Source organism: Caloenas nicobarica, chromosome 19 (genome assembly GCF_036013445.1).
Source record: "Caloenas nicobarica isolate bCalNic1 chromosome 19, bCalNic1.hap1, whole genome shotgun sequence".
Taxonomy (NCBI): Eukaryota; Metazoa; Chordata; class Aves; order Columbiformes; family Columbidae; genus Caloenas; species Caloenas nicobarica.
Genome location: NC_088263.1, coordinates 10,322,112 through 10,347,121, shown reverse-complemented (window position 1 = coordinate 10,347,121; position 25,010 = coordinate 10,322,112). Strand labels below are relative to the sequence as shown.

The 25,010-nt window shown below is 42.8% G+C and overlaps 2 protein-coding genes across 5 annotated transcripts in view; one reads left to right on the top strand and one right to left on the bottom strand.

The window, feature by feature from the left end:
- RABGAP1 (RAB GTPase activating protein 1) overlaps positions 1-18,229 on the bottom strand; it is a 63,052-nt gene extending 44,823 nt beyond the window's left edge. Inside the window, exons 1-10 of one of the 3 annotated variants that reach the window (XM_065648365.1) lie at positions 18,141-18,229; positions 11,557-11,758; positions 6,767-7,001; positions 6,476-6,680; positions 5,655-5,829; positions 5,171-5,328; positions 4,111-4,221; positions 2,950-3,016; positions 1,975-2,077; positions 695-864 (exon numbers count right to left, since the gene is read on the bottom strand). In XM_065648365.1, the coding sequence (XP_065504437.1) occupies positions 695-864; positions 1,975-2,077; positions 2,950-3,016; positions 4,111-4,221; positions 5,171-5,328; positions 5,655-5,829; positions 6,476-6,680; positions 6,767-7,001; positions 11,557-11,706 (1,374 nt within the window). In that variant the 5' untranslated portion in view covers positions 11,707-11,758; positions 18,141-18,229. Of the gene's footprint in view, positions 1-694; positions 865-1,974; positions 2,078-2,949; positions 3,017-4,110; positions 4,222-5,170; positions 5,329-5,654; positions 5,830-6,475; positions 6,681-6,766; positions 7,002-11,556; positions 11,759-17,483; positions 17,676-18,140 lie in introns of those variants that run through there. The other 2 variants (XM_065648366.1, XM_065648368.1) reach the window with 2 other exon arrangements.
- Positions 18,230-18,280: 51 nt separating this feature from the next.
- On the top strand, positions 18,281-24,960 carry ZBTB26 (zinc finger and BTB domain containing 26). Of its 2 annotated transcripts, XM_065648488.1 has the most exons (3): positions 18,281-18,326; positions 18,580-18,660; positions 19,465-24,960. In XM_065648488.1, the coding sequence occupies exon 3, from the start codon at positions 19,475-19,477 to the stop codon at positions 20,789-20,791; it is 1,317 nt and encodes a 438-aa protein (XP_065504560.1). In that variant the 5' UTR covers positions 18,281-18,326; positions 18,580-18,660; positions 19,465-19,474; the 3' UTR covers positions 20,792-24,960. The 2 variants fall into 2 exon arrangements, with proteins under 2 accessions (XP_065504560.1, XP_065504559.1); XM_065648487.1 differs by having other exon boundaries at positions 18,287-18,660.
- Positions 24,961-25,010: the final 50 nt, after the last annotated feature.

The following is a 25,010-nucleotide window of genomic DNA, read 5'->3' as shown; positions in this document are numbered from 1 at the left end:
ATAGACTTTCACAAAAAATATTTATTTTTCCCCTCTAATTTGAGGTGGATGTCTGCTCATCTACAAAAAAAAAAAAAAAGTTGGATTTGTTTGTCACAAGGATTGTATTAAAGCCTTTTTTTGTCTTAACCTTTAATTTTACATACTTACGCTACCATACCCTTAAGCGTGCACCTCTCAGCACAGCCCTAGTCTGCAGATAAATCCACCATTCCTTTTATTTCTGTGCGCTGGCTGGAAAATCCATAAGCCAGTACGTAACTTTGCAGCCTCACCGAAGCTGCCAAAATTTGCTCTGAAATGAGGACATGCAGCTTTTTACAGGAACTTTAGACAGCCAGCAATGATCAGCATCATGAAGGACAGCTCTTCTGAAATTGATGAGCATTTATTGTACCTCTGATTCAGGAACAAGATGTTGAAATATAAACATTATATTAATGAAGGTTTTACCAACCACAGGGAGAAAAAGCCATAGTGAAATTCTGACCTGCCAACAGGCACTAATAGCTACAATTCATCTTTACCTCCAATGCATTTGTATTTATTCTGCATTATACCATAAACCTCTCAAGTCTTGAAACTATATAACTGACCATACTGCAATTATTTTTGAAAAACAAATTATCTTTGAAAAACCTTGCCAAATCCCAAATTAACTGGAGATTTTACTTGTTTATTTTTAAAGCGTTACCTGTTTCAATTTTAAGAAAAAATTTTCAGTAGAGCTACGTTTGCTGAATGGCCAGAACAATCTCTCATTAGGTGAACAAACTCTGACTTTAGTCTCCAGAATGAATCGAACAGGTTCCTGAACCTCAGTTATCACCAAATCCACAGCCGTAGTCATGAACAACACTTTATCTAGAGAGAAAAAAAACAAAGCAATAGTATTGAAAGAAATATTCGAAACAAAGTATTCCATAACCTCTTTCCTAGTAACATGAAAGAACAAAAACTTTTTTGCAGAATTTAATTTTTCCATTAATTTGACATCTCAAAAACCTAAAAGATTCAAAACAGGAAAATAACATGACTACGCACCGTTCACTAGAGTAAGGAAACTTAAGTCTTCAAGCCCAGAAAATGATCTTGTTAAAGAGAATAAAAATTTTGCTTTTTCAAATCCTACTGAAATGTATAAAAAAATCTTCCTTAAACATTATAAAGGATCTGTATACTTAACTCCACAGTGCAGACCTCTTGCCATCTAGCCTACTTACAGTTTAGTTGGTTTTGTGTTTCCAGAAGTTACTTAGACAACACTTAATCCCACCACATTAATGGCAGCATTTAAGAGCATCTCAGCTGTGAGATTCAGAAAACTGACTATACAGTATGATGCTCCAAGAGGCGGCAACCGGGCTCAGTGCTCTGTGAGATCTCTTCTGGTGCTAAATGATAAATTTTGTCCTTCAGGTAGGATGGCATTTAATCCAGCAGCAGACTGTACCCAGCAGCTGACTTTTATGACTTGGCCCAGTCAGTTCCCATTAACTTCCCCAACCTTTGGCATGCAACTGTGACAACAGATTGAAAAGATGATAATTCAGTTGACATCTTAAAAGAAGCGATGACAGATCTGTTTCAGCACTCGAGGGCAACGCAGCATCAGCTATTTTCAGGTTACAGCTGGGAGTGTTTTACTTCCATTTTCATAGGTATAGGAATCTGTCTTATTTTTTAATTAAAAACTTGGATTTAGAAAAATCTGAACTGACCACAGAAACTAAGCAAAGACAAAAACTGCAATAGTCATTTAGTGCGATTCTCAATGGGATTCTTAAGAAGCTCTAATAGTGCACAAAGCATCTGCATCCTGTCCCCACAGCTCTACAGCCTCCCGCTGAGAATACAGCCCATACCGCGAAGAAAGTCTTCTTGCGGGATTCATCTTAGAAAAGAGAACTGACCTGATGTCTACTATGCGAGTCATTTGCTCTGGTCAGGGATAAAATCTGGCAAAGTTCATACCTTTTGGTGTTTCTTCATTTACAAACTGGAAGTGTGGAGATTTCTGATTCCAGCTCCCAGTGATCACATATGATTTCCCATCAGAACTTTTGCCCATGGACTCCTGTGAAACAAGTTTATGTATTTTTGTTTAAAGACAATTCTATATGATGAAGTCTCAGCCCTGTAAAACAGCTACGACACTGGCAAGAGAAGGGCAAGCATCTCGAGTCCAAGTGACACGGTCCTGTAACAGAGATCATCTCTGAAGAACAGAGTTACCATGCAATCCTTGGTTTCTTTGCCGACAACACAAAAAGGCCATTAATACTATACAAACCGCATGTTATTCAACTACTAAGAACCAAGTCAATATTTTATCTTTCATCTTCAGCCTGTCTGTTTTCCCACCAACCTTATTTTCTGGGCAATCCAAAGCCTGGTAAAAAGCAAAACTACCCATGTAGCATTGGACCTTCTTGGGTACTCACTACTGTAACAAGCGTGCACTACATAAATACTAGCAAGTTTGTTTTCACAACACACTTCTGAGGTCAGATGATCTCTATCATCTTTTTACGGAAAAGTGAGTCAGAAAAATAAAGCACCCACTAACTCTCAGTGTTATATTTAAAGCCACTTAGGCCTTGGTTTCTTTACAGTGATAAGTACGCTATAAAACTTCTAATGTTCAAAGCACAGCTCTTTAATATTCAGCACTTCCAAAAATAAGGTTGCCCATTTCTTATTTCAGGCCCCCAACTCACTGCAAAATCAGGCAACTCCCTTGACCAAGCACCAGGTCACGTCCCAACTCCACAGCACAGACAGAGATTCAGCCCAGGTGCCCAGATCTTCACCCTCAGCAGCACGAGCTACAGCATCAATCCCCGTCAACAAGTGTGCATAAGCGTCTAAATCTTTTCTGTCTAGCCTGAGATCATGCACAATTGTAATCAAAATTATTAGTGAACTTTGTTAAGAAAAGATCCTTACCAAATCTAAAAGGTGCATGTCACCACTCCGAACATCTTTCCCACGGCTAAGGAGAAGTCCAAAACACCTGCAAAGCCAGGCAAAAAATTAAACTGCAAAAATCAGACTTACTCATATGCAAACCATTAACATTCCTTATCTAAACATTCATTGCCATACGTCACAAGCAGCCCATGAATCCAATAACAATGTCAACAAACCTTGCCATTTGAAAGCAGCATCAAGCACATCAAGCAAAACAATGTCATGCCAATATTAAAAATGTCGAGCAAGATTTCATAAGCATGTTTACAATATTATTTTATCCTGCCTACAGTAGCCTGGAAAGTTGTTCAATTATCTTTGCAAGAACAGTATAAAAGAGAGACTGCTAACAAAGGCTTCCTATCCTGCAGGACAACTTGGCCTGCATTCTTCTTCCCTGTTTTTTTGAGACATATTTGCATAGAATTTACCCTTTCATACAGACAGAAATCAGGAAATTCCAGATGTAGTGCAAGGATGTGTCTTTTATGGTTTCGTTTTGCAAAGACTTTTGTCCCACACAGGTGTATTCCACTTCGCCCTCTGCTTTACCACAGTCCTGCATTTCATTTCAGACCACAAAGCCTGGCAGAAGTTGTCTCTTTTCTCTGTAGTGTGAGCAGCACTAAACTCCATCACTAGTCAAAAACTGCCAGTTTATTTCTAAGCAGGGAAAGATTTGAAGTCTGAGCTCTTCCCTACACAGACACTTCATATTCTAGAATTCCAGCCTGTGGGAGATTCAAAGTGTACGTACAACAACATTCTCAGATGCAACAGAGATGAAAGGAAACCAAACTGATATAACTTGGGCATTGATCATAGCCTCAGCATTTAAGACAAACTGGCCGCTGAGAATAAAAGCAATGTCTTTTAAAAAAGATTTTGAAATGGGTATTTAGAGCAGATGCGATCACTGATTCCGCAAGGAGATCTGTGCGAGATCTGACTGCACCTGCATTGTGCCCCCGCCACTCAGGCCTGAACAAACCCACCTGATCTTCTGCACAGTCCCACTCCAGGGAGAGGTGTGGAGCTGAACTACATACATGTGGTATCCAGAGAACAAATACTCATCTGCTGCCTCAGAGAAAAGAGCATAAAACAGCTAAAGATTTTTTTAAATTATGAAATTACCTCTCAATAGCAAGTTCTTTATTAGTTGTCTGTTGAACATAAATCACTATCTTCTTATCAATTCCTTGGCGGAGTTTAAAGCATTGCCTGTCCTTGTCTTTGGGAACCGCACTGTTATTGAACAGGAAAGGAAAAAACCTCAGAGCGACATTTATCTGTGTTCCTTGCATGTATCAAAACCAGCATCAGTCACTTGGTGAAGCCAGTTCTTAGATAAAAGCACTCAAGACCTTTCTTCCTCACACACCACAACCAGTAACATGAAAGAAACGGCAACATAACTAGGTGACATTATTTTATCACTAGGTGAAAACCAAGGACACTTAGTTTTCAAACTAAACACTATGTTTCTGTACTGTGGGGCTTAGTGTTGTGAGACTTTGGTGTCACTCGGGCCCGGAGCTGAATAATTTTTCAGTTTCAACACTTGAGCAGTCCTTCAGAGTACCGAGTAAATCCTGGATTATTAAATGGGATTTATTTATTCATTTAATAAATAAAACTTGAGCTGGATGTAAATCCAAGAACAGAAACATCTCTGAAGCTGTGGCTAGGAGCCAACGTGCTCAAAAAGTCACAGTATTTGGCAGTCAGGCTGTACGGAAATAAAGACACTTCAGCAATTACAGAACACTATAAATGGTTACATAAAACACCTAAGGGCACTGTGTATATGCTAAGCAGAAAAAAAAAAAAAACTTTTTAGCATAAACTAAAAAAGGTCTTTTCATAAACTCAAGTTTATCCTCAAGAGCAAACATGAAAACAGCATTAGCTGATACAACGTGAAAAGCTGCTCTGACACCCTCACCCTACACCACCACCTGCAAATAGCACCTGGTTCAGGAAAAAAAAAAAAAAAGAGGAAAAATTAAATTAATTTTGAGAACTAGGTAAAGTAACAGAACTAGTTAGAAGCAAGCTTTGTTCATAAAGCTTTTTTGAAACTGCTAAAGAAACACTACTTTCCAGGTCAGAACAGGTGAGTATTTTAATGAAACAGACCATTTAGGGACCACCTCTCTCTTCACTCACTTTCCAACAGAACCAGATGCTATACCTGAAATAACCTTTCCCATCATCTTCTTTGATTTCCAGTGACACAGAGAAGGTGAAGATATCGCTGTCCGGCGTCTGTGGGGTGGCAGTGGCTGAGAGCGGAGTCTGTTTGGCGGAGCGACGGAAGGCAGTGGCAAAGCTGTACAGGATTCGGCTCACCTGCATTGAGACGGCCCCAAAGATCAGAAAGCTACAGACATACGGAACGCAGCAGCTGAAACCTACCTGAATTTTCACTAAATAAACAGAAGCAACTGTAGGAAAATAATTCAGTTTTAGCATCTAATTAACTGGTTTTCTGTACTTCTTAAAAGGATAAACTATTACATCATGTGCATTGTTATTTCACATCCGAGGTTTCTAACTTGGTGTAGAAAAGAGCAACGAATTACATTACTTCTAAAGAGCCCCAAAATCCTCAGTTTAATTTCAGTAATAATGCTCACATGTACATAATTACCACTTGACAAAAAGATTCAACTTACAGCCTCTTGGATTTCACATCGGAAGACATGAATCCTGAAGAGTTCTGCATTGTAGTGGCTTTCAGTGAAAGCAAAGCAATCACTTTCGGGGGTTCCATCATGCCCTCGTACACAAAAAAGGATTTTATAGATTGGATAATTCGCTATTTCTGTGTTTGTCTGAGGATCTAAAAGCCTGTTTAAAGAGACAGAGAAAAAAAAAAAAAAAAAACACAAAGCTTGCAGCTTTAGAATAATTCTTTCAGCCAAATATTAATTTGCAAGCTTTAACAATTTCATAGCTACTAGAGAAAGTACATCACAAAGAAACTGTAATAGCTCCTGACTGTCACTTATTACAAAGCTTGACCAGAATAATTATATTTAAATTGAACAGCATAAAAAAGTACAATGCAACAGACATTACCACAAATAATTTCTGCAGAGTTTTCAGGGCTGAGCCATCCAAAAGCTCCAAGAACATGCAGCAGTGGATAGCCTCACCTCTGTTAAGCCTCATGTATCAGCCATTTTCCAGCCCTACAAACTAAATACTTTTCAGGCTATTTCCAAAGTTTTCATTAATAACCACTCCCACTATGGCTTTTGGGACACTTGGATCATCATAATATTTCATACTGATCCTTGGGCATAAAATGTCTTTGGTAAACAAATTCAAAGCATCACTTTTGTCAGACCTCTTTAAAACCCACTTTTCCACTAAATGAAATCCCAAGATGCCCATGTCTCCTCCCAGGCAAACTGGTCACTCGTTTCCTTTGCTAAAAGGAAATAAGATTAAATGCGTAAAGTCACAGAGTACACCTGAGCAAGCTTCATACCTCACTGTTCCCTCAGAGACATTAGGCACTGACAGAGTCACATCTAAAGAAATCTGGCACTGGCTCCGTAAGATGGACATCATCCGGAGAGCTTCCACCTCGCTGCGGGGAGCGTTCACTGAGGCGCAGCCTAAGTATGTGAGCTTGCTAAACACCACACTGTCCTCGTCTGTCACGGGCGTAAAAGGGCTCAAATCCTCACAGTCTAGGGTGAGACACAAAGCTGAATGAGAGAAGAAACATCAAGCTAGTTCATTATATACCACCAGACATTCCCCATCTTTTTCTAACCTCCCTGGGATGGTTTCACTGGCAAACTCATTTCTGGTTTCTGCAGTCCTGCCACTGACACTGGGTTAATGGTTGAGGATGCTGAAGCTTCAAGGACAACAGGTTCTTCGCCATCTCCATCAGTTGTAACTACTTCTCCATGGTCCCGCTCACTTGACTGATCTTCCATGGGTGGGTCCATCAGCACGTCTTCAAGTTCCCTCTGCAGCTGCTGTTCGCTTCCATTCCCCACAATCTACGAGCCACAAACAGAGTTGGGACACAAAAAAACCACTGTTCAAGTGGGAAAAAATGCCCCTCAGGCACAAGGTCATTCATACGGCTTTTTCTGTCAACCAAAGCAGCAGTTAACAAATTCAACCTAGTGACAACCGTAAACACAAACTGCACCGTGCAAGCACTCATTGGTACGGATGAGATCCTCCCTGCTTTAACAAAGCAACAATCTCAAAGCAGGAATTTTCTAGTACTGGAAAAAGTGAGGAGACTACTTTAAAACCAGCCTTTAATCCCCAACTACAAAGACTGGCTTATGATGGAAGAAACAGGTGTCCACAGTACAGTGGTCTATAATAATTCTCAGAATAGTACCAGAAAGGGCCAAATAGAATTAAATATATCATGTGGTTCATTGGTAAAATATTAAGTTTTAACAGGAAGAGAAGAATCTGGAACAGGATTATGCCACCATGCTGAGGAAAAGAGGTAGGATTGTTTTATTTCCTAACACTCATCTACAGCCTGTAGATCCAGCGGGACTGAGTTACTGCTTTAATCAGCTGTACAGCCACAGAACGATCGGTAACCTATGACTAGGTACAGGAATCCACAGACGGCCATTCTCCTCTCAATCAATTATTTCAGTATTCATTTGCATGATTCACCACAGAAGCAATGAAAAGTCTTGAACAAGCACATGATCATCAAAAATACAATCCTTTAAAGCATCAAGTTTATTATTCAGGTCTTTGCAGGCATTCGTCAGAAAGATGACAACGATGGAAGATGCACAATGTCACTTTACTGTACACAGTTTATATGTTTTACAACAAAATATACCGAATGAATTATAATGTCCTACCAGCCCCATTAATGCCTATATGTAAAACCCAAAACCTAAAGTAACTAGTTTACAGGACCTGTTTTCTACGAAACTCAAAGATAAAATTCATTCTGACAAAAACCTGGATCTCATTCGGTTTTGCTCACAGTGGTTAAACAGACCTCAGTCTGGGTTTGGAAAAGAAAGGCAAGGAATTTATATCCAGTGAGAATTAAATGTTGGAGTGGTATTAACATAAAATGCACATGAAAAATGTTCTATTCCATCAAGATTACGAGCCAGAAAAGTCTAATTATTCAAAAACCTCATAATAAAAATGTTAAGTATTTTAAAAGAAAGCCTTCCGTCTCAGTCCAGACTATCCTCAAAAAAATCATTCTAATAGACACAGCACATATACTTTTGGACTGGAGTTGTTCTGCTGTTCTTATAGCCCTACCAGTCAAATGCACCAAGCCAGTAGCCCAAGAAACGCGGCGTAAAATACAAACTAAGACTAACTTTATGTCAACCAAAGTCTCTTATGCAACTGTATAAATTCAGCACATAGTGGGAACAGTGCACCTTAAGGGGTAAACATGCTCAAAACTTTGCTGCAACCCACAACCCCGTGAGGCAGCGTGACAGGGTGCAGTAGAACCGCAGGCAAAAGGGAAGAATGGACAAGATATATCTAATGAAGCTTCATGAAGGTTTGCTTGAGACAGAAGGGCAAAACCATTTAACCATGTCATTATTTTCTCCATTTCTCACAAAACTGAAAACTAATCTTCCTTAACCTTTGAATAGGATGTAGCCTCCTTCGAAACTTCTATGACAGCAACATGGGGGATTTATTAGAACTGCAGCTTATTCCCTTCTCCTGAAGCAGGTGCTGCCGGGCTGTGCTGTGAGAGGGCTCGTTACAGCATGTAGTTCAACAGCTACTGCCCTGCAGCGAGCTCCAGAAGAAAGGCTTTTGGAAATGCAGCTCAGTCCCACTGACAGTGGGCAAAAGTAGACACAGAAACAACACTGGAAAGCAGAGAGAACTAGCAAATTGTATTCCTGGAAAACAATCACTGACAAGCCCTTTTTAAATTGCCTGAACAATGTTACTTCAGCATAGACAAAAAGCAAAACCACATTTATTAATTATGAGCAAGGGATTGTATTTGGAAGATATATTTATCTGTCTGCACTTGAGAAAGAACAAAAATAAAAATGTGCATTAATTCAGTTCACAGTGCTATTACTTAAAATTATAGCATATCAACAAATTTGAAATGGGAGCCTTAAGTTTGATTTACGAATTTCACAGCTATCACACTCAGCAAACACACGCCTAAACTTGTAGCATCGTTCTCCAACTGTGCTTGGCCAATGTAAGATCCTCAAACTGCTTTTCTAAAGAAACAGAACACCAGAAAAAGACACCTCTTCAAATATGAACCTGAACTTCTTTTCTGCTTTTCTTAGTGGGCACATCAAAACCAACAGGTTTTGACACATACAAACACATTAACTTAGTTATAAATACCAAAGCAACTGATTCTCCCTGAAAAACCCCATCTCATTTGTTCCTGTGAAATACATAACCTCAGTTCTCATGTTGTAGTTTTAATATTAATTTGCCGTATACTGCTTAAACACTTTCAGATATCACTGTGACAGTACTTTTAATGAACCTTTGACAACCTTCACAACTCCGCTGACCCCTGCACACACAGAGTTTAACAGTACAGTAAAGTTGGCTACTGAATGACTAGTTACAAGCTGAAAAAAAAAAAGGTACCAAGAACAAAGCTATATTCTAGAGTAGTATCTCTTTTCTCTTGAAGAACTATAGCAAAAGACAATTTCTGTCCCTACAAACAGCTAAAAAGTCTTCCCATCTCCTCTGTCAAAAGTTTTCACTTCCCTGAGCAGAAGGAAGGAGGCCAACAGGAAGATCCCGGTACGGGGGAATTTAAACTGCGCACAGACTGCTCACCTGGGGTTTAATATTGCCATGAATCACCTGATCGCAAAAAACAACCAAACAGCACAGGCTCTCAAACACCCGAACACTGAAAGGCTCAAGGTGAATCACTTTGTTCAAGGATTGTACTCAGTCTCGGCACCAAATTCATAAAGCAGCTTATCTTTAAGACCTGCAAAGCCCTGTGACATTCGGTGCCACACCAGGGAACAGCACGACTTTATTTTTCAGTTGTTGACGATCAGGAGGCAGCAGTGCTAATGTTCTTCCTTCCTCACCAAGAGAGACAGCAGATCTGTACCAGCATTTTTTAAACCACTTTGGAAGTAAACACACAAGGAAAATTTAAGAAGGAGTTGGTTTGAAACTTATTAAGTGTATTCTTCTCTGAAATATTTGCAAGCTTTATGAAGATGACTTTATATATAAGTCTCTTCAATGTCTCTGATTGTACTAAAAAAGGCACAGCATGTCACACAACCACTGCAGGACAGCCACAACAAGGCAATCGCTACACCAGCACTACAAACAGTTCCTGTGTGGAGCGAGAAGTGTTGCCGACTACAGCACTTCATGTTCCCAAACTTTCTGTGGGAGTTACAAGATGGAATGGAGAATCCGTTTGATTGTGCCTGTGTGCTGGGGTCTCAAACGATGCACCGCAACTTTGGGAGCTAATCACACACTCGGCCACATGAGCATTCTCAAGGTAAGCACCACTGTGGAGACTATGCTGAATTCTGAAGTATTTATAGCTGCTGGCATTTGCAGCATCTAGAAAGACAAGTGTGAGGTTACAGCCTTTCAGTGGCTTTTACAGAACACCAGGCTGATTGTTCAAGAAAACTGCAAGTTTTTTTAGACTATCCTATAATGTGAAGTGACAATCTTCTGCATTAGCAATAAAACATAAGTGAACATTTTTGCCAAATTAAGCAAAAGTAAAATCTTGAGACTCTTAAGTAAAAGAATTAGCTTGAAGTCCTATGTAAAAGAAAATAGCCAGTATAACGGTATGTCCTGTCCAGGACTCATAGCAGTGCAAGAAAAACAAACAAAGCAGTTGGGAGGTAAAATCGAGATGAGCAAAAGCATCAAGAAATGTCCAATAAAGTCTCTGTAACAACTGCTGCTAAGGAAGAGATGAACACTCAGTCCAGCGGGCAGAACACGCGACTTGTCACCATCTTTAAAGGCAGCATTTTGAAGACATGGATGTGACTGTAGAGTGACAAGGGTCTCTTTTCAGAACAGCGCTTTTAAAAGTGAGAAGATGTCAATGCCCTTCCAATTCACACAAGCCTACCACATAGGCTTGTGTTCGCGGATTCATGCCAAGTTGTTAGTTATAACTACACTTCTACATTTCTTAAAGAGAACATTTCACATTGGGGAAAACTTTAATATATGTTTAAATTAACAGATACGGTCAAATCAAGTGTACGTTAATATTGCTTTCTATCTGAAAGCTGTGATAAAATCACAGTTCCAAGTTTGTGACAGTCTGCTTCATCCTAAGTATTTCATGAAGGATTCTGCAAAGGGGGGAAAAAAACCCACAGGTAGTGATGGAGACAGCTCTTATTCAAAACCTAATTATTACCCCTGACATCAGCAAAAGTAATGCAGAAATCACCGGCAAAATCGATTCTTGAATAAGTTCTCCCTTCCGTCAAGTTTTCCACAATAAAGAAGTCCCTCTTTAAGCTCTCTATGGTTAGTTTGATTTAGAAGAACAGAGGACAAACTCAAGTTATCGATTCTTACCTTCAGTCCTGTTTTTTCATCATCACTACCATTATTTGTAGATGGTGTTTCATCCCCTTGCCTGGAAACCAAGACAAAATCTTCACTGTTAAGAGTGGATACCGAGTCTGAAGAGACACTGATTTTTCCAACAGAAGCCTTGTCATCCATGACTTAAAAAGGAAGTTCGATTCATGAATGAGATTAAATATGTTATAAACTCCTGAAAAACAAAAATCATAGAAATACTTATATAAAACTTCATGCTAAAACGCTCAAACGTTTCTTTTCAGAAACCTGCTGACTGGTTATAAAAAGTCACACATCTGACAGCATAATCAAGTTACAACTCCTGTCGGTGCACACTCGTGGCCCTGCTCTGATTTTCTACGCAGCACACTACTATGAGAGCACCGGTTGCCACAGCTCATAAAAGGGAAGTTAATCCATCTTTTTGCAGTATTTCATGATTATGTCAGGCACCATTTTCTACACATAGCACAAAACAGGCCCTTGGAACATACACTACACCTGCTAACAAAGGACTCGTATTAAGGCCAGAACTACCGAGTCCATTTACTCTCTTCAGATAACCTGTCTGCTTTCACCTGTGTTCATGCAAAAATTACTTTTGTAGCTATCAGAGCTCGCTGTACGCTGCAGTCCCATTCTCTTCCCCCAAAACAAGAGTTAGATCTAACTGTTGATATTTTGTAGTAAGGATGCTCTAAAACCTTGGGACATACAGCATTTTATGATTCTACACTGAATCTTCTGTACTGTAAGGAACAATAAAATAAAAGACTTCCAAGAAGCAGGAAGAACAAGGTAAGCTGGATCAGCACTGAGAATCAGAGCCAACAGAGGATTTTTAAAAGCTGGAACTGGCACGGAGAGGCATTTGAAGAAAGGAACAAAAGGTGAAGTTCAGCCACACACCTTGAACTCTACAGCACAGATTCTCAGAATCTGTGGCTCAAAACAGACTGTGTGACAAAAATGGGCAAAAACCCCAAACATACCCTTATCACAATGGCTCGGGGCTTTCCATACTCCCAAGCAGGACCAAACCCAAGTGCTGTTTCAGCCTCCAGCTCTGTCCCGACACGGGGAACCTGGCAGCCCCACGCACAGCTCATCGCATTCCTCGCTGAACCAAGAACAATGCACCCAAAATAGCAAAGCCTGCTTTTATTTCTATCAATACCCTTCTCTCCACAGCCTCCAATATGACCTGAAAAGCTGCCAGGAGGACAACAATTTTTTTTCCTCTGGGTTATTTTTAACCCGATTACTTTCCCGACGAAGTCGCTTCACGGTCCTGAAACGTTTCACTGGACAACTGAAGCAGCGCGTAAGAGCAGGAACAGATGCGGGTTGTTCACGAATAACAATGTTCCTACAATTATTGTGGTTTGTTTTCAAAAGCACGTAAGGTATTTAGATATCCTTTCCAAATCACTCTAAGATCCATTGGCATTCAATGAGAATTACTGGCTGAGAAACTGAGATACTGTGAAAAGTTTTACCCGCTGTATGCGTCTATCTGGTATTACTCACAGGTACCTTAAAGGCAGGGCAGAGTTCTCATTTTTAAAGATGCTTTTGTTTAAAGAATTCATATTAGAACATTTCTACAGAAGTTCCTTATTGCACTATCTACATAATACACATATCATCTTAAAATAACTATATCAAATATATATTGAAACACATAATAAAAACAGGCTTCAAACACTTTATCTTTTACTGTTTCATTCAAACAGTGCAAACTCATCTGCCACACTAAGACAGTATGAGTAGAAGAGCAGGCTTTGACCACAAGCAGCTGTAAAGATCATCAAGTCAAGGATCCAGTTTACAATTTATTTTGGTACAGCACGTCTGTCTTGGAGTGCTAATTTCACCTATTTCCAAAGTCTTTCAATCTGACATCTTTCACCAATATTAACTCAAATTAAAGAAAAAGCATGCTGTGCTTTTGCATACTCCTGATTTTAGTAGCGTGATGTAAACAGCCACCACGCCGATCTTGGGGCACAGCTGGCTCAGCTGAACTCCACCGCAGTTTCACAACACAGAATTGCAACAGCAGAAGGTCCCAATTAGCCCAACTTTGCCAACCCTACATTGAGCAAAAGTCTTACTGAAATTACACAACATAAGAGAGCACAGGAAAAGGGGACCATGTAGTAAACTACTGTAAGAAACTTTTATTAGTGATACACCAGCAAGCAAGGCTCAATTACGCAACCGTGCTGGAATCAGCCACCGAGGTTGATCAGATTAATGCACAAGTAGTCGAGGTGCAAAAGCAGAGTCTTCAAATACTAAAAATGCTAAAATATTGTCTGAAGTTAATGAAAATTTCCACATCCCCATACTTTGCTTCACATGTGTTTTATTTCTTCTGTTCCCTGCCAACATTTTGTTCCATGCAGATGGATCTATGTACCTGAATCAGAAAACACACGACAGCAGAACCAACACTGAAGCATGGGCCAGCCCAGAAGGGCACACACCAAAGACCAGCAGAGCAATCAATTGAGGCTGGTTTACGACTCCTCTGTAATCAAAACGCAAGAACAACCAAGAGTGGTGACCAGTCTTCAGTAACACCTGCAACCTGGCGAAGAACCAAAACTCTCTGTTCTCCCAGTTTGGAGTGGAAGGAGAAAAGACTCTGGCCAAGGGCAGACCTCGAGTTTTAATGTTTCTCACAAGAAGTCAATGTCTCATCCCTCATAAGGAAAGTGACTTTGGTTTGTTTGAACATCAATAAAATATGAGCTTTTGAATTCAGCACAGTTTAGTACTCAACATAAAACTACACACAATCAAGTAGTATTTGCCTGAAGGTGTCTTTACACACCTACAGGAGACAGAGTGACGAGATAAAACATAGACATTAATAAAAATTTGCCTCTTAGTATTTCTTTGCTCACCTGTGTAATTAAATGGGTATCCTGTCCTCTCCTCACACAAAAGACCATTGGAAAAAGCTGCAAAATGGGAAAGGCAACACAGCTGGCTCTTGGGTCACTGCTTTCAGTTTTATTTAAAATTCTAATTCTCAATGCGATTCACCTTCACTCTGTGCTTGCTGCTGTTATACAATGCCACAATGCCAGTCCAATATCAAACTTTTTAAAAAATGTTCTTCTTTTTAATCTTTAAAGCAATCAAACAACAGTAGCAACCTACCTTCCTCTATTCAATATAGTGTGCAAAGGAACAGAAAGGCACCACTCACCGTGCTAAGATCTCAAACAACTGGAAAACAAACCTATCATTGAGATTAGTTACATAGATTGATCGACAAAACATTTCTGCTTTCCTATCCTCTCCCAAGCATTTGGCACCTGACCCACAACTTGTGATCAAAATTTTCCTTGTAAGTACTGCTTAAAGTAAACAGCATATTAAAAAAAGAAAACCATAAACCCTTCAATTTTACAGTACTACAAGAGAATGAGGCTTGAATGCCACCTTGAGACACACGCAACAGGTGAAGCAAGGCCCTCAGGAGGACAGCTGGTCTCACGCCATTTCCAGGGGTGCCAATTTCCCCATGTTTAGAACACCAACAGCCACATAAAAAGCCAGAGGCTGAGCAGAAACATCAACGTCTCAGCTGCAAACTTCTTGGACTGTTTAAAAAAGCAGTTACCTTTAAGGCAACAGCAGATGTAGCACCCTTAGCACTGAATTTAGAGGGGAAAACACCACAAAATATACTTAAGTTTTGGGGTTTCATGGCAGAAAAGAGAATAAGCATGAGAACAGGTATGCAAACCAGAGAGGAAAGGAGATTTTTTTCCCCACTCGTATCTTTTTCAGCATCTCTGCTTCAGCTGCAGTTCCTATAGGAATTCCAGTTTTCACCATTATCACCTTAGTGCGAGTGAAAAGTGGAATTTGTAGCAGAGTTCAGAAGCTTTACAATGTACTTTGCAAAGCTGTTTTATGTCAAGTAAGCCAGCACTATTTAGAGTCTGCCATCCATGATGTTTTTACCTTACAATTCAAGCAGTCTACACTCATTGTTTAACAAACACACAGCGAGTCCCAAAACAAAGCCTGGAAAACGCTACAGCACAATGTCGTCATTACAGGTGGTCAGGCAGGTGTTTCAGTCTGAGCAGCATGAGAAACACAAGAGCAGAAGTGGCACCACACTGACAGACACATGGGAAAGGAGCTGTGGTTTGACTTTTTCTGAGCACATACACATCGCCTGTATTTTATTGCGGCTTTGGGAAAAAAAACATACAAGAAAGATCAACCACTAGCAACCTTTTTCTTCTCACACATCACATGATTAGTCTGCAAAACCGTATGTTTGATCTTTATCCACCTTCTCTGTGCAAAACACATTCTCAAAAACACTGAGAAGTATTTTGTGCTCAGAACAAAGCAAGAAAGCCAGTGGAATACTGCATGTGAAAATAAAGACCTAGGATGACTAAAGAGAGTAATTAATAAAAAATAGCAACTGCAATCCTAACTTTTCTGTTCGTTTTAAAACACACTGACAGTCACAGATGTTCCTGCCAAACTCAAGAACCAGACAGAAAAAAAGATATCATTATTTGGAGATAATGCTGCCATAAATTTCAGCCCTGTCCTCTTCTCAAGAGCTGGGAAGTGCAGATTTCAGGAAGCTGAGTGAATCATTAGCCATTGTATGCAAAACTAGGAATCAGGCAAAACACAAGAGTTAAGCTAATGCAATCTTTGTTAACAATCCTTAACAGATTCACAGTTATTGCCAACATAATTGTGCTTATAATCTTAATTTGAACCATCTGCTTAGGAGACAAAACTCTAATTTTAGGCTCTTGTAATACGCAAATTCTCCAACCCCAGAAATATGCAGCAGTTCCTGGGAAACTGTGGTTTATAAAAGAAATGCTGACACTGCCTTAGCTGGCCCATCACAAGAATGTTGCTGGAATGAATTAACTATGAACGGGCGGTTCATCCGCACTGGCGGCCGATGCTCCATCGGCATCAGGCGCGTCCATGTGCTGCCTGCGCGGGGAGCGGGACTCGCGGGACACGGCGCAGCGTCCAGCGCCCAGCAAACCCTGGAGAGGACGCTCTGTCTGCTTCTGGAGCTCCTCTCTCATTAGCATGCAAACAGACAGAGTTACGCCTACCAAACAAACATAGCGCTTTAAAAATATGCCGTGAAAGAACTGAAAATAGAAGAGTTACACTCAGTGCGTGCTACCAAAAGCTGTCTGCACTAGGACCTGGAAAACGAAAGGAAACTCCTCTGCCAAGCTCCATTTGTTAATTTGTTTACTGTGTCCACAAAACTAAGTTTGCTCAGGTCCTTGACCTTTTAATGTTGAGTACAGGCCTTTAAAAAGAATACAGTGTTTCTGTAATTTAATCAGCAAGGGGGAAGTCCATACAATTACATATTTTCTAATAAAGTAGCCAAAAAAACTCAGAAATCCCATCAAGTTGCGCTTTAACAAAACCTCTAAGTAGAATAAAACTGGGAATATAGATCAAGTTGTATCTGTGTAACAATGCAGGTAAGCAGTATTTGATCTCCAACTTGTATTTAAGAAATAAACACAATCTTTTTCCCTCTCTCCAAACCTCTCCTGAGTATTTTTTTTTTCTTATCCTGGTCTCCCTCAAAATCCCTTGAACAGGCAAAACTACACAGACAAAAACCACAAAATCTACATCTACCAGTTCCATTTCACTTAATTTTTGCTGATGCATGTTTTTAAACCAACTTAGCAGAGTCTGTTCGTTTCTACTTAATTTTCACCCCTGACACAATCTAGGGGATGTTTTAAGTGAAACAAACGTGCCGATACCAACAGGATGGAAAAAGGAAACAAGACGAACACGGAGGTTACGGTACATAACAGACACACAAACAGATGTCTGGACCCGATCAAGTACCGCATTCTAGGATTCACCTGGAAGCAACAGGCAACAACAGACACGGCCAGGCCAGGGAGAGCGGCCGCCTGGCCGGTGAATCCCCGTCAGTCCCACAGGAGCCCCGCGCAGGACGGAACGGCCCCGCCGCCGCTCCGGTTCGCGCTCAGGGAGTCCCGGGGACACCGGTGGGTTCGAGGCTGGAAGCACCGGAGGAGCGAGGGGGTCCCCCCGACCCCCCACCCCGAGCCGGGGCAGCTGCGAGGCCGGGCCCAGCCCGGCGTCCCCCACCTGCCCCGGGACTCGGCCCGGACTCCCGGCAGCGCCCGGCCCTGTGCGAGCCGGGGCGGCCGCACGGCCCCGCTCCCGCCGCCTCCCGCGCCTGCTACCGGGCGGCTCCGCGCCGAGGCCGCGGGCCCCGCCGGGTGGCGAGGACAGAGGGCGGGAGGGGACAGCACCGGGAAGGCGACGCCGGTAACGGGCCACAGGAGCGCCCCAGCTCCTGCACGCCTCCGGCTGGCCAGGGCCGGGGAGCGGCAGTGGAGCCCCGGAGCGGCGGCGGGGCAGCGCCCGCACGCACCTCACGGGCACCGCGGGAGCGGGCCGGGGCCGCCGGGCGGCGGCGGGAGAGGGGCGGCCCGAGGGCGGAGGGACGGGGCGGACGAGACCCCGCCGGCAGCGCGAGCCCCACCTACCCCGGCCGCCGCCGCCGCCGCCTCCCGGTGCCGGGCCTGGGCCGCCGCTGCCGCCCACCACGTGACCGCGCGGAGGGGGCGGGCGCCCCGCCAGGCGCTTCCGGGTGCGGGGCGGAGGGCGCGCGAGCGCTTCCGGCGGCCGAACAATGCGGTTCCGAGTCGCCGTCCTGGGCTGCGGCGGCGGCTGTAGGTCCCGGCGGGCTGGCGGGGCGCGGGCGGCGGCCCCGGAGCGGGGTCCGGAACGGGCCGCGCCTCCCGCGCTCCCCGCCGCCGCCTCTGCCGCGGGCCGGGTTCGGCGGGTGGCTCGGCCCGGCCGGGGGCGCGGCGGGTCGCGGGGCCGCCCCGGGGGCGCGGCTGGCGGCCGGGCCCGGCCTAGTGCTGGGGCGGCGCGGCCGCAGGCCCGGGCGGCGGCTCACGGCGGCTCTCCTCCCCTCTCTAGGTCCGTAGCCGGAAGCCGCGGCGGGCGCTGCGGTGCGAGCGGCCGCGGGTGCCAGCGGGGGGAAGCGGCCCGGCGCTACAGGTACCTGCCCCTTCCCTCCCCGCGGCCTCCCCGGCTCGTGGAAAGGGCTTCGCGTTCGGGCAGCGGTTTGAAAAGCTGCACAGGCTCCCGGGCGAGCTGTCCCGGAACATCGGGAAGAACGGGTTCAGCAGCCGGCGGCGATCCGCGGCCGGTAAAAGCCGGGGAGGCACCTGCTCCCAGCGGGCGGCGCTGCCGGAGCGCCCGGCGGGGTCCCGACCGACCCGCAGTTGAGCTCGTTCTGCCACCCCCGAGAAAGAGGGTTTGGCGTTCATTTGGTGTTTGGGGCTTTTTTCTTGGAGAGCAGTAGTAGTGGAAACTGAACATGTGTCGAGGCAAGTCACTTCTTTTCCATTTTCAGTTTCTCATGATGTGACTCTTGTAATTGCCTGAGGAAGTGGCTGGAACAGTCGTGCGCTGTCAACAGCGTAATACAGCGTTACCTTGGCACAGGCACTGTCACTGCATTTATATTGTAGTATCCTAATGGTGTGGAAAAAACAGGCTCACAAGTAGCCTTCCAAGAGAAAACATAAAGAAACAGTTCTGTAATGCCTGAAATTCTTGGAAGATATTTCACGATGATCTGTTGCTACTCTTTATATTTGCTAAAGACTATTGCCTCATAAAATTAAAGTTTTTCCGTAGAAATGGGGATGAGTACGAGCCTGGCTGTTCTGCTTTCTGTAGATTCAGCAGAACCAGTTGTGCTGCAGAATGATGGTGTCAGTGTTTCTGAACTTTCCGTGGTCCCTTGTTTCTGAAGGCGTCTGAAATCCTTTTTTTTTTCTTGCTGCTTTTTCCTAGGTGTGCCAAAATGTCAGAAAGATCAGATATTCTTCACTTCAAGTTTGACAATTATGGAGATTCAATGTTACAGAAAATGAACAAACTGAGGGAAGAAAACAAATTTTGTGATGTTGTGGTCCATATAGATGACATTGAAGTTCACGGGCATAAAATTGTCTTTGCTGCTGGCTCTCCCTTTTTAAGAGATCAGTTCTTACTAAATGACTCCAGAGATGTGAAAATATCTATCCTGCAGAGTTCAGAAGTGGGGAGGCAGCTGCTTCTGTCCTGCTACAGTGGCGTTCTGGAGTTTCCTGAAATGGAACTCGTGAACTACTTGACAGCCGCAAGCTTTCTGCAGATGAGCCACATTGTTGAACGATGTACACAGGCCCTCTGGAAGTTTATAAAACCGAAGCAGCCATTGGAGAGCAAGGAGTGTGAACAGCAGAGTGACTCCTCTGAGCTGAAGGAACATCAAGGAGATGACGACTCTCTGCAGCAAGATTCACCTTGTATCCAGCCTTCAGAAGACAGCATGGACATGGAGGATAGTGATATTCAGATCATCAAGGTGGAGTCCATTGGGGAGGTAACGGAAGTCAGGAATAAGAAGGATCAAAACCAGTTTATTTCTCCTGAACAAACTGCACTGCATTCCTCAGAGCCTCAACACTTTCTTATCAACTCCACTGTTGAAAACAGAGCAAGTGAAATAGAGCAAAATCACCTCCACAATTATGCCCTTTCCTATGCTGGCAGCGATAACATCATTCTGGCCTCTAAAGATATGTTTGGGCCTAACAACCGCGGTATAGACAAAGGTCTCCAGTGGCATCATCAGTGTCCAAAGTGCACAAGAGTATTTCGGCATCTGGAAAACTACGCTAATCACTTAAAGATGCATAAACTGTTTATGTGTCTGCTCTGTGGCAAGACCTTCACTCAGAAAGGCAATCTCCACCGGCACATGAGAGTGCACGCAGGCATCAAACCGTTCCAATGTAAGATCTGTGGGAAAACGTTCTCTCAGAAATGTTCCTTACAGGACCATCTCAACCTGCACAGCGGGGACAAACCCCATAAGTGTAACTACTGTGACATGGTCTTTGCGCATAAACCTGTTCTAAGGAAACATCTTAAACAACTACACGGTAAAAACAGCTTTGACAATGCCAATGAAAGAAACGTTCAAGACATAACAGTGGACTTCGATTCGTTCACATGTAGCGCTGCTACAGACAGTAAGGTCTGTCAGCAAGCTGATGCAAGCCAGGTGCTGGATGCAGGGAAGCTGCCTCAGGCTGTGCTCAGTTTAAGAAACGATAGTACCTGCGTCAATTAAGCAATTAAAACCAGCCCTTTGAAGGGATTGTGACTGAGGGGAGCAAACAGTTGGTTTGGGCTCTTACCTAAACTAGTGGTATGCCCTGAAAGGCTACGGATGGATGGCGGGTTGGATTGCAAAACCTGGCAGGTCTTCAGCCATCATTCTTAGTCTTACTTGATATTTTGTGTGAACAGCAATCTTCCTTCAGGTTTCTGTCTGTGTCTCTACTGTGGATTATGGGGTTTATTGTTTCATTTCTCTCTGATTAGGAGACTCAAGACTAACACGTTTTGAAAGACTCTTGCTCTGCGCTGCAAGTAAAACCATCTGCTGTACAGTTAGAGGCCTCTGCCTGGGCAGATGGAGGAAAGAGCAAAGCGGACAAGTCTGTGAAATAACCCTTTTTTTTTTTTAAGCACTGGATAACTGAAAGCACTCCATGTAGTTAAATTTAAACTTACCTCTTAAAATTATTTTTCTCTGATCTTACCCCTAGACCCCTACAGTTGAAATGAAGTATTTTTTGTCGCTTTTTTGCCCTTTCTAAACTATTTCAAGAAACTTCTGCTGCCAGTCAGTGCTATCTTAAAAGCTCTCAGGGTTTTTAACCTCAACATGCATTATAAAAAGATAAAACCCTAAATGATTTGGCAGGGTTAACTGATCATTGCATAGAACTGTTCAAAATGAGAATAAATTTCAGTTCTGGAATGTGAGAGGCCGGTGCCTGGAGTGCAAGTTTGACCTAATTCTCATGCTGTCATACGTAGGGTTTTTAAAGGGCACTTACCAGTGTAGGTAGTGAGACAAGCTAAACACTTCAAAACTAAAAATTATCATCCATCTTCCATAAATTTTGCATCACATAAGCCACAGCAGTTGTTGGTTTGTGAGCAAAGCTAGAGTGGAGAAATACTGCTTTTTGACACTGTGAAAAGAATCCAATTTAAAAGCTGCAATATAAAACAACTCCACACTTTTCCTTTTTTTTCCCCCCTTAGTTCTCGTCTATCTCTCCTTGATCACTAATAAGGGCCACGTGTCAGTTAACTTGAAAAAAAAAAAACAAAAATACCTGCCATAAGAACATTAACAACATAAAGTTTTTTGAATTCTTAGGCATTCAGAGAACACTTTTTTTTTTTAAAGTGACATGCATAGTTCATGACCTTTAGTGTTTTACAGAGCCTAGGATGAGGTATAGGTAGCACAATTTCCGTAGGTTAATATATCAGCTATAGACTGTACTCAGCAATACCTCTTGTATACCGCCTTAAACATCAAATGTAGCGGGAATGGCTTGTTAATTGGGATTCTGCGATTATACTGTATTGCTTCTCAAAAGTGCCGTGGAATTATCCGCATCCCAATCAGGCTGAAAGAAATTAATTTATCTGAGGAACACCATTCCCAGTAGAACAGCACTCGTATTACATTGAAGTGTAGCATAAACTAATAATCAAATGGCTGATCCTATGTAGAGAACTGCTGTTCGTATTTGGAATAAGTATTTCTTCCAGTGCAGCTCTTTTCCACAAGGTTTGCCATGAGGCTGAGATTATGCTTTCTACTTACAAGTAATCCTGTTCGTGTGTTTGAATGAGGGGCAGGGGTGAAAGGCTGCTATTGTATGGTTAAAAATGCTAAACAGGTATGACCAAAGGTGTGTTAGAGCAAAAAATGGTTTGTATGTAATTATCAAAAGTTGGTCCTGATCTTCAGATATGTGTGTGTAGAAGCCAGGATTTCCATATGCAGACATTACACTGATGGACGTTAAAAAGCATTAATGTTGCAGAACGTTTTCAGAAATCCACATACTTTCAAGTAGAAAAGCAAGGTGATTCTGTGAATCAATTTTTGCAATTGAGTTCTTAAACTACTGTACTTTACTGTTACATGAACTATTACATGGACAGCTATGAAGCAATGGAAATAAGTCAGGGCATTACATTTTTCAACTTGTAGCAAACATATTTAGGCCTAAAATCTAACTATTTGGAACTTATTAAAATTATCGTTCAGGTTCCTGGGACAGACAATAGATTTGTATGGGAAGAAAAACTGTTCCTCCTCTTAAAGCAACCTGCTTTTAGAATTGTTCTGAGCTAAAACAGACCGTGATGGTTGCATCTGACACTTGCGTTTTGTCTTCAGGCAGAATCTTCTGTATTCTTCAAACATTTTGATAATATATTATTCACTATATGGAAATAAGTTATAGCACTAACATCAAAATGAAGATAGACATGGAGAATAAGAGCTTGCAGAGCCAGGTCAACATGCTGTAAGAGACTAGTGAACAGTCTAACCAGATATGAACACGGACACGATAAAGAAAATGGTCTTCTGCCAGAAAAAGGAATAAAACTGTACAAATGCTAGAAAAAGCGGCAGCAAAATGGACAGTGTTGAGAGCTTTTTCTATCTGGAAAGTTTTTTTTGTGGAATTATGAAGTTGTAATGTTACTGCAAGGAGAATACAGCTTGATGAAGTAGCCATGGGTGACCTGAAGCTGGTATGAAGAGACAAAGGTTTACCTAAGAAACAAAAAAATTATTTGGTCAAGATATATAGGTGTTCAGTCCACCCTCTGCTGTGGTGGTGTCGACGTCTGAGAAGGCCGAGACTGCTGGCTGTTCAGTTCAAAGGCTGCTTGTGGTCATTCGGTGAGACCACAGCAGAAATAAATAGGAAAATGCAGAAAGGTACAAGACTGCTTCTCCAATGAAAATTGACGCATCTGTGGGATGAAAAGTGACTTCTTGCTAATGTCTGTGCTTTGGGCCTGGCAAAAGGGTGCAGACCAAGAGATGTACTCAGGAGATCGCTGTGTGACTCCAGAACACTGGAGGTCTAAGAGGGCAATGTACAGATGGCAAGGTGCAAAGTGCACTGGTGGTAAAGTTCATCTGACATTTGCCCCTATATGGAACAGACAAGTGAAGAGCATAGAGATGAGGCATTAGAAAAGAAAAACCTGGCTAATGCTTCTTCTCGGAATCACAGGTTAAAATGGAGTGAGAATTATTATAAATGGAATATACAGAGGCAGCTCGATTATTGAATAAGATGAACTTAATTGTCCATGTATGTACAATGTTGTCTTCATTGCAATGTTCCGATTAGTGAAAGACTAGACCCATTGGTTGTTGCTACTGATGCCGCATATTCAGACGAGGACTACAGCAGTTATCATAATCTGTGTGTTCATGTGTAGAATACTATTTGCTGGTAAGTGGATAGTCTCACAATGTGCTGTACAACTTCCTGCATATCCTAAAAATAACTGAAGTCTGTTACAAAAATATTTTAATAACTCCTTGAATATATTAGGATTTTTTTATGTTGGCATTTTATTTATTTTTTTTCTATATAGAAGAAAATGTTAGAGCTCATAGGTTTCCCAGAGGTTTAGGCTCACCACTTTTCTGAGTGGTGGTAGCTTGTGTAGCATGTGCTCCTGCAGTGGATGGTGCAGCTGCACAGCCTCCTGTATAGATCAGGGACGAGGCTTTCCTTAATTTATTTTTCTTTTAGAAGACATGTTTTGCAGGTTAGTAACTGATAAAATTGAAGTGTCGGTCTTTTTCTCCACTAGCTTTTTGGCAAAACTTAGATAGCTGCCACTGAACTTTTGTTGAAATAATTTCAAAATTATGTGGGGCTGATTTTGGTTCTGGAGTCATTGGGAGGAGTAAAGGCGAGGAGGGAGAATCAAAATGTGATACGTACTGAAACTGTTGAATTCTAAAGTCACGTTAAATCTTGATTTTTCATAAAGGGGGGAAATAGTCGGCCCTCCTGACTTGATAAAGGTTGAGAAGGCAGAATGGACGTTTTTCCTTGGAGATTGTATAACCGACGGACTGAGCATTAGCTACCTCTTCAGTGACTGGGCAAAACTCTGATCCTACGTGTTGTAACCAAAGCAGGCGGGTCGGTGGCCGGCGGAGCAGCTTCCTCCCGGGGCCGGGGCCAAGCCAGCTGCCCGGCCCGGCGCTGCGCCGTTCCCTCGGCCTATTCTCGCCGGCGGGGCGAGGAGCAGCCCCGGGGCAGCTCCTCTCCGAGATGCCTTACGGGGCCGGCGGCTCGGGGCGTCCCGGGCCGATACGTTGCTACCTCTACCGGACGTTTGGCGAGGCGCGCCCCGGTGTCGGTGCGGTGCAGCAGCCGCTGTAGCAGTGCCAAGTCTTACAATAAACGTGCTGCTAACTCTGTGTCCCGCCGCCT